This window comes from Anopheles ziemanni, chromosome 2, assembly GCF_943734765.1.
Source record: "Anopheles ziemanni chromosome 2, idAnoZiCoDA_A2_x.2, whole genome shotgun sequence".
Taxonomy (NCBI): Eukaryota; Metazoa; Arthropoda; class Insecta; order Diptera; family Culicidae; genus Anopheles; species Anopheles ziemanni.
The window spans coordinates 82,913,279-82,927,175 of NC_080705.1; the positions used below are offsets into that span (position 1 = coordinate 82,913,279).

General features: G+C 45.9%; 1 protein-coding gene across 10 annotated transcripts in view; it reads left to right on the forward strand.

The window, feature by feature from the left end:
- LOC131282416 (CUGBP Elav-like family member 4) overlaps nucleotides 1-13,897 on the forward strand; it is a 337,934-nt gene that overhangs the window by 288,836 nt on the left and 35,201 nt on the right. For all 10 annotated transcript variants that reach the window (XM_058311880.1, XM_058311881.1, XM_058311871.1 and 7 more), the window contains one exon: nucleotides 3,543-3,622. In XM_058311880.1, coding sequence (XP_058167863.1) covers nucleotides 3,543-3,622 — 80 coding nt within the window. The remainder of the gene's footprint in view (nucleotides 1-3,542; nucleotides 3,623-13,897) is intronic.

Here is a 13,897-nt window from a genome sequence, read left to right on the forward strand (position 1 = left end):
ATGCGCTCCTTCTGCGTCACTCGAGTTCGTTCATTACTTCAATTTGTTCCAACACTTTCTTTCGTCCGATCGATCCGCCTCCCGAGATGGTGTCGGTGTGAAGGTAGTGATCACATTCTTAGTCCCGTCCATCAATTGGTCGGCTGATGGATTGGAAGCAAAAGGGGGTTGGGGAATCCATGATGGCGGACCTCGAGAAACAGAGAAACCAATTTACTGTCAATCAACCGTGAAGGAAGTGAAACGAACGAATTATTCAACAGATATTCGCAATCCTTTTTTCTTTTCCTTCGTGCTTCCTGCCAATTCGCCATTCTGTTGCTAAATTCCGAAACGGACGTTGGAGAAGGATGTAAGGTGTTGTAAGAGAATATGACGCAACAAGCAAATGGCTTCCAACGAGAAAGAGACAGAGAGAGTGCGAGTGAGGAACACTCAAAAGTGATTGAAATGTGGGCTTCTTCGTCCTTCAACGGCTCCAGTAGCTCGCGTAACCATCGGGCCGATGTCAGGTTTTCCTAATGAATCAACCAGTTGTCATCCGTTCGATTGCGTTCCTTTGCCACCGTGACAAGGGACTGACAGAGATGTTCTACTTTTTTCGTACTTTTTCGTCCCTCCCCGGGTCAATCCGGGATCCCGCCCCGCGAGTTTCAACCCCAAAATCGCGTTATCTTGAAGAGGGTCACCCTGTGAGCGTGATTTACGTTCGGAAACCCCTACCTTCTTTCCAGTGTTCACCTGGACGGGAAGCAGCTTTTACGGAATCGGATTGGTAATGGCGAAAAGAATCCTACTTAGCTTCATTCCCCTAACGATGCTTTCCCTCTGTCAACGAAACGACGGTGGAAAGTGGGGGAAAATTATATCACCGAAACGAACATTGATTTGACTTTGTATCCCTCGTCAAAAAATCAAAACTCTCAACAAACAAAATACAACTTTTCATGGCAAATAGAATTACCGGGTGGGGAGTGAACTTACGTTCACCAATTTTCAAGTCGCATGCTTGAACTTTCGCACAAATCTCTGCCCGTTGAAAGAGGTACAACCTATGCATCACGGGTTTGCGGGAAAAAACGGCTCCGGCGACCGTGCGCAAAATCCGCCCAACCCAACCAACACAGCGCGAGCCGTATGGCGGCACTCGATGGCTTTTGTGCTGGTCGTTTTCCACTTCCGAGCGCAACCGGCCGTCCTGCTTTCACCGTGGCGAAGGCAGTTCGGCCGAAGTTGGGCATATTTTTTTTCCCGCCCAGTACCTGGCCACCGGAACTGGGGCGTGGAATGAGTAAAAGCTTCATTTTCCGGCCTTTCACTTTCGACCACACGTTGGCCCCGGCGTGGTGTATCAGGCGTTGATGCTGATTGACACGGGTTTGGATGTCGAAATGTATGGACGTGTGTATGGGAACAAACAAGGACCACCTCGTGATGGCCGGAGACCGAAAATGATTTTATTTCTGGACTCTCCTTGAAGAAGAAACATTGTCTGAACTGTTTGTTTCTAATCAAATGCTTCACAAGTGATAACAAGTCACCAATAACATAATATATTGGCGTTATTTACTTTGGATTACATTTGGTTTGGTACCTTTATACAAAAAGATGTAAAAGAACGTTTTGATGAAACATAAGTAATCTTTATCTATAAAGTGTTAAAATTCAAAAGTATCCACAATATCAGTTCAAAAGTTAATAATAAATTCAACAACTTACGAGAGAACATTTTAATTTTAAACCGCATTTTTAGTGAGACATATCAAAGTTAGGCTTTACTATTACTACTTTTATACTTTTTCTCTTTCAGTAAAGTAATAAACCAGATATTTATATTTTTTTTTACGCTATAGATCAGGGGCCGGCATACATTACCTTAAAAGGGCCAAATGATTAAAAGGAAACCGAGTGCGAGGGCCGGATGTCTTAAACGATGATTTAATGTTTTCAAATTAGTACCCTTTTGAATGGAGTGTTAAGTTTCTAAATAGTAAAGTTATATAAAAAGTGTTAAAAGACAAATTTTGATTTTTTTAACAGTAATACCACGTTCAACAATTTTAATCTTCAGTTTTGGGAAGAAATCAAACCTGACGTCATGAACAAATTCGGCAAGAAATGAGATGGATTTTTTGTATGAAGTACTTAAGTTTTCTTTCGGGCCGGATAAAATCAGTTGCCGGGCCGTATTTTACCCTCAGGCCGTACTTTGCCGACACATGCTATAGATTATTGATATACTTTAAGTCAAAATATACTTTTTGTCTTATACTTCAGCTGGTAATTATAATTATTCAAGGAAAATATTGATTTTATCCTCATTTTCATCTAAAATGTTAATTTGAAACATTCATGATGAACGTTCAAAATTGTCCAAGTTAAATCCATATAATTTTTTCCAAGTTAACCAACCATAAATTTTCTATTGACGGTAGTCACAGTGTAATTCTGTTTTTCACGCCAGGCTTTGCCAACGTTCAGTCCTATAGATCTGCTACTCCTCCTCAACAGACCAGTCTTTTGTTGTTTTTTGGTTTGCGACGGTCGGTCTTTCCCCTTCCCGGTATCGGGAAAGTGTTGTTGTTGTGCGTGTTGTTACTTTGTCTCCTTTTTGTGCAGTGTCGTCCGTTCCGACGTAGTTTATTTTAGCAACTCCGCACACATTGGCACACCACCTTCGCAGCATGTCAATTGCTGCCATATGTTCAGACGCAGGCACAGGCCACAGCAAGCAAAAGAGGAGACACATGAGCTTTATTTGATTTTCGACGAAGCACCCGAGGCGGCCGGGAAATTCTCGCCCGAAGCGCTGCCGGACATCATCGATCAGTGGCGGCTCCGGCGAGTTTTATTTGCCCCAATAAATATCTAGTGCCGTAAGGATGTTTTCGGCACCATCGGGAGGGGGGGGGGGGGGGGGGGGGGAGCATACTCCGGGAAGGCGTGCATGGCGCCTAGCGGGAAGCCATGAAAATCCCCACACGAAATGAATCGACAGAAATTGCACCCTGCCTTCCCCACCGCCGCCCACACCACGAAGCCCGATGTCCATTTGATATAATTGTTTATCGATTTCTGATGCGGCTCCGGTCTTCCACTCCATCGTCGGGGATTGTTTTTCTCTAACCAACACCACCGCGCATTGTGCCACGGTTTGCGGATTATCCTTGGCCGAAACTCAATCCCCGATCACGGAACGAAGCGGTGGACCGTTTCGGTGTCGAGGTTACCGAGTCCGCCATGGTGACGAATGAACTCGGAGGCAACGAACGGGAAGAAAAACAACGCCAACCTATATCCTTGTCGAAGCTTTATCACACTCGATGCAGTGTTCGTTATTTTTATGGCTTGACTCGGACAATAGCAGAAGAGTGCCCTTGTTGTGTGTTAAGAAGAGATAAACAAAATGGCATGGTTTCGTGCCGATAGTTGAACGTTGGACTTTTGACTCTTGACGAGCTTGCTCGTTCGATTTTCCACACTTTTACCTTCTCTTGTCAGCTCTTTAAAACGTCTCCTTCTTTCATGTTTCACCGTTTCAGGTTGCGCCTTCGTTAAATTTACCTCGCATCAAGAAGCTCAAGCTGCTATAACATCACTTCACGGTAGTCAAACTATGCCGGTAAGTACACACCCCCTTGTTTTCTCCTCCGATAAAAAGTCGGATGCGTGAAGGCAGGCTTTACACTGGTCCATTAACACTCCGGCTCCGAAAGGATCCTCCCGGTGCCTATGTGAATATCATCGAAAGTGGAGCTAAACAAAAAAAAACCCGGTGTGCCACAGGTCCCCACAATTTTCGCCGCCTCCCCATCGTCGATGCTTTTCCACCCGAAAAATACACACCAACGGGGAAAGTGATTGCGTGTCACTTAATTTAATTTGCCAAAGCGTCAGTTCGCCGTCCCGCACGCCTCTTCGCGCTTAACAGCGACAAACTATAAACAAGCGCGCGAACAGGTCGTTCAGGCGGCGGCGACGCCGGTGGTAGGTTTTTCCGGGCCCCTTTTTTCCAACCATTAGCACTTTTGATGCAACATGAATTTTTACTCAGCCCTCGCGGCGACGGAAAGGCTTTAAACGCGTGCCAGCGCCGGTTTGGGTCGAATTTCCCGCGCCCCGCGCAAAACGGCGGGCACGGGGGCGATGAAGTGGAAAAGCATGCTCGCTTTTCATGAATAATTTAGCGAAATTAACTCTCCTCTCGGTGGTGCGTGAAGTTTATGAAAATGTCAAACATTGCTGTTAATTTGTTACTTTGGGCCAACTGATCCAGGGCAGGCAGGGGAAGCTTGGGATCCCGTTCGGTTCCGGATCGATGGACGAATGCCCGCTGTGTTTTCCCCCCCTCCGGTCCTGGCCGCTAAAATGACTGTAGCGGTATGTAGCTCATCTATTATTATCGCCCTGATTGTTGACAGCGAGCAACCGGTTTCCCAATGTCGGGGTAGTTTGTTTTCCGGTGTAACATTTTACAAGATTGCTTGGCAAGCAGAAAAGTTTTGCGTAAAAAGTTGGTTAAGGTAAAAACTCCAAAAACGAAAGCTAAGTCAACCGGAAAAAGGTGATCGACAGTAATGGTGGAAAGATGTTGAGTAAGATTAAAATTTATCAGCTTCTTAAAAACAATATAAAATGTGAAAAATAACCTTTTGCTTGCTTTTTAAAAAATTCCAAAAACGAAAACTAAATTAACCGGAAAAAGGTAGTCGACAGTATTTATGGCATGATGTTGAGTAAGATTAAAATTTATCAACATCTTAAAAACAAAATTCAAAACGAAAAATAAGCTTTTGTTTGCTTGAAAATCAAAAAATGTAAAGTCTAAGAAATCCACAGTGACAAGTATACAGAAGTAAAAATACTTTTACTGTAATATACTGCCAAGAGTAACATAAAACATGAAACATAGGAAAGTTGCTTCAATTTGTATAAATTATAGAAAAATCCTAAAGAACTGTCAAATCTACCGTACATTGAAGTATTATTGAGTTTATTAATAATTTTTATTATTTATTACTTAATTTTGTTCAGTGAATAAGAATCATCGTTAAATATTATGCTTAACTTTTTTTTAGTAACATTACATCACATGCGAAAAATATTATCAAATGTTAGTGTAACTTGCCATAAACCCTTTGCTATGCTTCTTTTTCATATTCACACAACTATCGACACAAAAAACCTCGCATATACTTACAAATATAGCTGGCAATAATTCCCACCGCTGCAAACCAGCATCACAAAATCAAATTCCGTTTCCCAAAACAACCGCAATACTCTCCCGAAAGAGCACCAGGTGTGGCTGATGTTTGTCTCAATAATCGAGCGACCATTCTTTCTTCGGCTCGTTGGGATGCTTGTTGACGGTTTGTCTTTCGGTTGCATTATCTTCATCCGGACGGCGAGCGCCACATTTGCCACAGTTCATCCCGAGGCAAGTGTTTTCCGTGTGCTTTCCGTGCCCGTACCGGGAGGGATATGTTTCCCGACCCGCTCGCTGGTAGGAAAAAAAAAACGGATGGCTCATGCATAAATGGCTCGGGTTGCCTGGGTGCGTTTTCCTTCCATTAAAACCGTGATGCTGCGAGGAGTGGATCTTGCTTCGGGTTTTTTTTTTCTCCCACTCGCCTGTCTTCTCGGGGAGCCATTTTATTGTCGTATGGAACAAACCCCAACAACACGGCATGGTTGTATGATGTGAGCATCAGCCCGGCATCCAGCTGGCCGGAGGATATCGTGCTCGTCCTTTCTGGGCGAACGTTTCGAATCGAACAACGGCGATGGGGCTTCTGCCTCTGTCGCAGGACAATGGCACACTATCCTTAAAGCACTACTCTCTTCGGCGCCAAAAAGGAGGTAGCGGGAAAAGGAAACCCATGATGCACATGTAGCACTCAATTTACTTTTATTATTCTTTTGTTTATTCGCTTTTATTCATTTTATTCCATATATTCCTCCACCGAAAATCCACCCTCGACCGCCCGCCCCCCTCTCGGGCGTGGAAACTACGGAGCACGCTGAGGGATTCGCACATTTGGGTCCCCCCCCTCCGAACCCCGACGGCCATTACCATCACCGTCGCTCCCCGGTTTCGGCCGTTTCCCTCCCCTCCATCGTGCAGTGGGAATCTCGTTTCGAGATTCGTTCCTTTATTGGATTCCTTTTTATCGGGCTGCTGACGGTGCCAGTTGCCCCGGACAGAAAAGGACCCGAAAGCAAAACTGCCATCATCGGTGGAAACCGACGCTCAATCGACACGCGGCTTCCGTTTTCGGTCGTTTCTTGCACAGCTGGAAGGATCTTCCCCGCTGCTCACCTCAGCCGCACGGGAGGGCGAGGGAGGACAGCAACCCACCGACGTACGAGTATGGCCTGAATTTGGCACTCGTTTCCCTTGGAATCGTTGCTGTTTTTCTTTTTGCTCGTTTTACCTTCCACACTCCAGCCCTCGGCCGCTGGAGGTGAATTGTTTTTCCTGCATTTTTTTTCTCATCTTTCCACTCCGTTTCCATTGCAAAACCACGTCGGATATCCATTGCAATCGGTGAGAAACTGCCAAGGTTGCCCAGGGGAGGTAGCGAAAGGTGCTAGTTACGAGCTGAAAATACGGATATCCGTCCACCTCTTTTTTCCCCGTCTTCTGCTACAACGGTGACAATAAGACAACGAGCAACAACCAAAAAAAAAGGCATGTGCCGAATAAAAACAGCAGCAAAAAAGTGAATCGAAGAGCCATTTTTATGGCGCTACTTTGGCCGAACGCGGCATAAGGCGTATGATACGGATGTGGTCACCCGAGGGAAGGGCTGTGTATGGCGTTTGGGGAATCGTAATCGATGTTGACGTCGTTGAGTTTGTGTTTTTCCTACGGACCATCCATATGCTACCAATTAGATATTGGGAACGTATTGAGAAGGATGTACGGTATTTTTGATATACTGCACGGGGAAAGTAAAACAAAATTGTGGTTCGTTAGCATGAAACTGCACAGAATACAATGACAAAGATGGGCACATTATCTAAAATCAATGTTAGCTGCGTCAGTTATATATCAGTTTTTAAAATATTTTTCAAGGAATGAAGCAATTAGAGAAAAGTATCAAAGTAGAAAGTCTTTGAATTAAACATTAAAACATAAAATTAAAACTTTAAAATTATTGTTATCTCATTTAACGAATCCAAATTCATTTTAGCTCAAATACAATGAAATCATTACCAAAAATTTCGTTGATTTTGTAAAAACCCTATTTTTTTCCTTCATTGTTTCAGTTTGTTTTGTTCCACTTCAAATGTTATGAGATGAATCAGAGATCTCATACAAAACCTCTATCTGTTGGACCTCTTTAATACGCACGCCAAATTCTCAACGTCTGACCGAGCGATCCTTACGCTCGAGCCATAAACTAGATTCCCTTTCGGAAGATTGTGCGTCATCCAAAAGATTGTGCTACGAAAACAACATCGTAGCATCACCTTTCTGGACATCGGGCGGAATCGGCCGAACAGCAATAATAGGTGTGTTTCTTACTCCCCTTGATTCCGGGGCGCTTCTTCGCGGTGGACGATGTGAGAATAAAATATGTATTTATTGTTATTAGCACCATTATCGGTGCTTACGTGAGGTTTTTGTTTTCCCTTATTAAAGGACGCCTTGAACCGAAAGATGCGAAGCTTTAACTTAACACTAACGAGTACCGAAGGGTGGGTAGTGTTTGTTGGTGGATGGAACTTTCTCACCCCGACACGTCGTTTGTACCGAAGGGAAAACCAACATTCACCGTGCGCCACAACTGGAACCGACGCCTTCGCTCGGGAGGTCTGCGCTCTGTTTGTGAAATGTGGTGTCAAGTTGAAGCATGAAATTCCACACATTTTCCTTGTACGACACACTCGACGCGCAACGCGCAGATGACACACGCCTACCCCTCCACCCCTTCCCCACGTGGCCAACAACGTCGGTGTGCAACAGAGTGTCGCAACAGGAGTGTTTAGCGAACGATGCACTACCGTGTCATCTGGCGGTAGTTCTGTTTGCTTTTCCGTCCAGCCTCTCGACGGCCCGGCCTCAGCTATTTATTGTCGTTTCACTTCGAAACAACACACGCCTACATACACACACACTGGAGGCCTCGGGACGGGAAATCGCACCAGTGACACCCTCGAATAATACCCCGACGTCAACCGTTTTGGGCACACACCACCCTCGCACGTGCGAATTTTCCACCAACGGCACGGAACTGAAGCTCGCGCACGTACGCACGAGCTCCGAACGTGCGTGTCAACTATTTTGGGTAAAATGTTGTGTTTCGAAATGCGCGCCACCAAACCCGGTCCCCGCACGCCTTTTTCAGGTGGCGTTCATATTTGCGTGACGCCCCCTCGAACCGAAAAGCCCTCGTTTGCATGTAAACTCCCAGTAAACTCCCGGGCCCATTTCCCAAGGGTTGGGACCACCAACCGTACGAACCTGCTCCAGCTGAGCCTACCGGAACGGTCAAACGGATTGGAAAAACGGAAAGCAGTCTGCAATGGAAATGCTCCCGTGTACGGTGATGTGGTGGAAAAATATTTATTTAGTCACTGCACGGTCATTTCCCGCTCGAGCCCGGGGAGTGCCTGGTCCAAGCTCAGTCACTAAGTCTTCCACGGACACGGTTGGGGTTTTTTGCCACGACGGGGGGTTGGTTTTAGAGCCCCGGGAAGGATTTAGCAACGGTTGCATCGGAATGCATGCAACGGGCCTTTTTCCACCCCCGGAGGAAAAACACACACACACGATCACAAAGGGGTGACATTTTAATTGAATGTCGCCCTCGCGTACAGGTGCAGGTGACACAAAAGGTCCCAAAGGTCACTGGTTTCCATTTTGGGTTGCCACAGTGGGTTTCCCGCTGGAAAAAAAAACTGTGAAAGGTTTTTTGGTGACATTGATTGACAAAATAATTTCATAAGTACATTACATGCTGGAACTAGGATGAAAGCGTGAAGGCCTGATGACTAAAGCAGAATCTTGACTCTGTCAGTGTGATTTAGAACAATGTTTTTGAACCAAATTTTCCTGTAAGTCCTTTAAGCATTAGAACCACCCCCGATGGATTCCAAAAAGTAGTTAAACCCTGTTCAAAAGATTGCCTTTAAGGCGCCTTCTCTTCCTCCCACTCGAAGGGCAAATCGAAATCTTTCCACCACCGATAATAATCTCTTTGTTCTCGATTGAATAGTTCAGTGCGGGTGCTGTACCTGTGGGTGGTGGGTTTTCCCCATTCAGTTGGAAATCGTAATCGTGCCTCGGAAGCGGCGGTAGATTATCCTTTCCAGCGCTCAACAGGCGGCAAACCGCTTCGGTCTGCCGCCGGAATATCATCTTCTTGAGCATCAATCTTCGGTGACTTCGGTTGTACCACCCTACGCCTCGGTGCTATTTAATATGCGTCCATATATTTTATGAATAGCCCATCCATCCATCCATCCATCCGTCCATTCCCTGGAAAAGCAAAAATGGAGCCTGGAAAGAAGGAAGAGTGATTGCATACATTCGGTGAACGGTGAAGACCAATCCCCGTCTAACCTGAATGGGTTCGGCTGATAGCTCGAACGTTTCACAATGAACTCTTCCCTCATTCCCGATCGCTACGGTGAAGGAAATGATCACCGATGTCGACAATGATGCTGATGATGACGGTGTGTGGCTTCATACGAACCCTACACCTGCTGGTAGGCCTTCCCTTCGGAAGAAGAGCCAGCTTATGCTTCGTCTGCTTCGATCGAACAGCGGGACGATTCACAGGGCTCCAAAAACTCCATCCTGGGTTTTCCATCCATGTGCAACAGCTTCGGGGAAATGTTGGTTCCCAGCCGGTTACGCGTACGACACGAACTACAAAAGCACCGTGACAGTATTCAAATTGTCAGCTGCCTTTGTTATCGTAGGGTAATGGATTTGCAAAAGCTTCGGCAAAAGCCAGCCGTAAGGTAGCCGAGCCTACGCTTGTAGGGATGTTGGGATTCGCTTTCCCTGCTTCCAGTTCCGGTCGGCTGTATTTTGCCTTGGAAATGAAGCAGATATTCGAAGATAATTTAAAAGCTACATCCGAAACGTTTCCGACCAGGGGCCTTAGGGAGGTTCTATTTTTATTTCATTACGCAAAATGTTCCGTACCGGGAAAAGGCAACCTTTTGTGCAGTGTTGTACGTGTGATAACATGTGATATGATACGGTTTATGAAAATATCTTGTGTGGCAATATTTGTTTGGAATCGTTTATTCAACGACTTATTTTACTATGGTTTATTTCTACTTTGGATACTCGTGCGATACTCTTTCTAAAAGTTTACCATTATTTTATTACACTTACTTCACTATCACACTTTACGTTCGACTTCCTCCACGTAATACACTATTAACAAACATGTTTCGACATTTCCATAGACTCGGAAACACTTATTCAAAACCCAATCAACGGTTTTAGTGCTCGCCGGGCACCCGACGGTTCCTCGGATCGGATAAAACCCCCAACGCTTCCATTCCTCCCCCCCTCTCGCACAGGGTTCGCCAACGAAATGGTCATAAAATCGAACGTATTTCCCCTTACCCTTTCCGTTCCGTTTCGAGACTTGGAATGTGAGGGGTTTTGATTTGAAGCAACAACGTTTTACGCGCCGATGTTTTATTGCGTACGTATCGATACAATTTACTCTTTATCGCTTGCTTTTTCTTTTATTAATATTTCCGATGCCATAATTTTTGATGGTTTTATTGACAAGAAATCCAACCCGAACCGAAAGAGCAACCGGTGATTTGGGGAGGGCATGGGGCCAGGGTTCCGTTTTCCCAGCGCACGAATTTTCGCAAATGGGCAGGAAAATATTACTTTCGTCTACAGTTTTGGCAATAACAAAATTTTTGTCCTGTTTTTGTCCACGGCGTTGTTTGATGCGGGAGTGGGTTCGTCTTCGCTGGGACAATCTTATCGACACGGGGTCAAACTTCTATCCACCGGATTGCATTTGGGAAAGAGTATCCAAGCTTATCGGTGATCGGTTGCCACTCAGAGAGCACCCTAACAACCGGTCCGATGGATGGATCAATAAAGTTTATAGATAAGAGGGGCCGAATCCAAACCGGTAGACGATGTGTGTCAACGTTTTTATACATTGTTGGCGCCATTCCTTCAAACGTTGCTCGATGGCTTCCCAAAAATCACCAAGAAACACTTACCGCGTGAAACATGCCACAGTAAAACCAACCACATCAAAATCTATGGCCGACTGCAGTTTTCTTTTGCCAAAACGAACGACTGGAAAGAGCGAGTGGTTCGATCGTAAAATCGAATGAAATTGAAAACAAACAACTCTTCCGTTTTGTGAGCGACGAGGTAAAGAATATTGGTGGTAAAACAGGAAAAGTTCTTGAGCATCGCGTCATGTAATGATGGATTGCTCCTCCCCCTCCAAAAACCACCAAAAATTTCCTCGCTCGTAGCACCGATCAACCGATTTCCAAATATTTCTCGCTACAATGTTTGGCATCGGGAAGCGAAATCCTTCGCTCAAATATTTATGTCTCGGGACAGGTCTCCGGGATGGGCCCGGAGGAAACGGCTCATACGCCACCCGGATCCCTTAATAGTTCAATATTTAATGTTTGCCTTACAGTATTTGAGCCCGTTTCTTATACCACTCGAACGAAATCCGCCGAATTCACCCATCTGCTTGCAGTAAGAGTGAAGGAAGGGGAAAAGAAAAGAAAGCTACCATTATCGGTGCTGTCGAACGCGTCCATATGGTCGTCAATGTTGGTAGAGTTTTCTCGCTACGGAAGGAAGAATGATTTTCCGACAAAGTGCAAGCAACGGAACACATCCGCACGGCCTTAGGGCTCCTTTTCTCGGGACACGATATTTATGGCATGCGAAATGACTCTCGAACGAAGCGAAAGCTTTAATCGAGCTCGGAAAAGCTGAGGCAGTGAGTGTGGAAAGCATTCCATCCTGGCTCCGTCTTAAAGCTGATTTCTTTCGCCTGCAAACCTCCGCAACCGCCCTTCATTTCAATGGTTGCCCGTAAATGGCGCTCGTATGGAAAATCTGGCCGATCGTTTCTTCCACATTTCCTTACCACCGCACATACATACATATACCGACATTGTATGGAGATTGGACCGACTTTCGACCGACCTCCAGACCCCTCCCCCCCCCCAAAGGCCCGGGGGGATGAAAACCGGGACCATGCAACCAACATTAAATTAAATGTTAATGGCACCGTTATGATAATGGTGATAATTTCGATGAAAGGAACCGTAAATGTGAATTTCCGTGGCGTCGTTTTTTTCTCCCCTCAACTTCTCGTTCGTGCTTCCGGTAGGGCGATTTTCCCTCTCGACGAGTTTCTTTCAACGGCTCCAAGCATAACGAGGAATGCGGTCGATTCGTCCCGGACATACATGCGCCCTGGTTGGGAAATGGATTCTATCCGGTTAAGGATGCGATTTGGTGGAAAAGATATGTTTGTGTTTAGTTCGGTAGGAAAATGTATCAAGTGTGATGGTATTTTTCTTTCCCACCGAGATTCTATCAAGCGTGAGGGAAATAAGGCTTCATTTCCTGGACTTTGGTGGACGTTAATGGAGCTTCGTACGGTATGCTCGAATCGCTCCTATGAAGGAAACTTTCCATGAAATCATAAATCAGTAAACAAACAAATGTTATTAACACCTAAAAAAAACCCCCCCTGCTACAACAGGATCTCCGCAATCTTTGCGTTTTCATCAACAACAAACAAATGTTTTCCGAGGTAATGTGCTTTCCGCTCCGAACCCTTTTACCACATAATCCATTTATGTGACCATCAACACCTTCACTGATTGAAGCGCCCTTTCTGGAGCATCGGTCATCATTGAAACACCTCGCCCGGATCCACTGGAATGTTCATGAGGGAAAATTCGGCAAACCGCGGGCTCGGAAAAAGGGGTTCGGAATTAAACACCTAACAGGAGCGCATTTTCTAATGAAACGGTGCGTGTATCGCTTTCCCGGGTCCAACGAGCTGTGGAAAATTGCTCGGCTACACGAGACCTCCCCGGTGAACCGAGGAGTTCCTGGCGCTATCTTATTGGATTGTTTCACCGGTTCGAAAACGAACCGGTCACGAGCAGAGGCTGGTTGTTTGTTTGTTGGTGCTTCCATTTTCATTCCGAAGCTCTGGCGGGTTTCGCAACGCGCAACATTAGCGAGCGCCTCTAATCCACCGGACGTGCCCGTTCCGACGCGACGGGAGATTATGCTATCAACCGAACGAGCCCCCTTTCCCCCCTCCCCACCGATTGGACAGCAATCATCCCGAGGTCCGATGCAATTCGACGTCGACGAAGAGCGCTGACGGGTTGATCGACCACGCACTCGAGAACGGTGTGTGTGTGTGTGTGTGAGGGAACGGTATTTAAATATTAATATTATTTTAGGATTTATTCAATTTTACCAAAACAAACAACACGGCCACTCACCGGCGGTAAACCGTGGTAGGAAAATGTGCCGGGCACAACAAAATTCACCGCCACGAGCAAACGAGAGACACGGCGAAGGACGAAGAACAAGGATTCCAAAACCTGTTCGGTCAAGCTGCTCGAGCGGCGATGGCCGCTTTCCCATTTTCGATCGAACCGTCCTGCTGCGCGTCCTCCAGCAGGCAGCTGCCACATTTTCCCAACCCGACGAGGGGATGGTGAAAATGTAAAATTGACCCTCCCTTCCTCCACAGTGTCCATCACCGAGCCCGAGAGCGGAAAACTGCCCGGGTGGCACTAATGGAGCTGAGCCAGCCGTAGGAATGGATGGAAGGGCCCGGGGAACGCCGGGTGGAACGAAATATGCAGATTATGTTTGTTGAATCATTAAAGC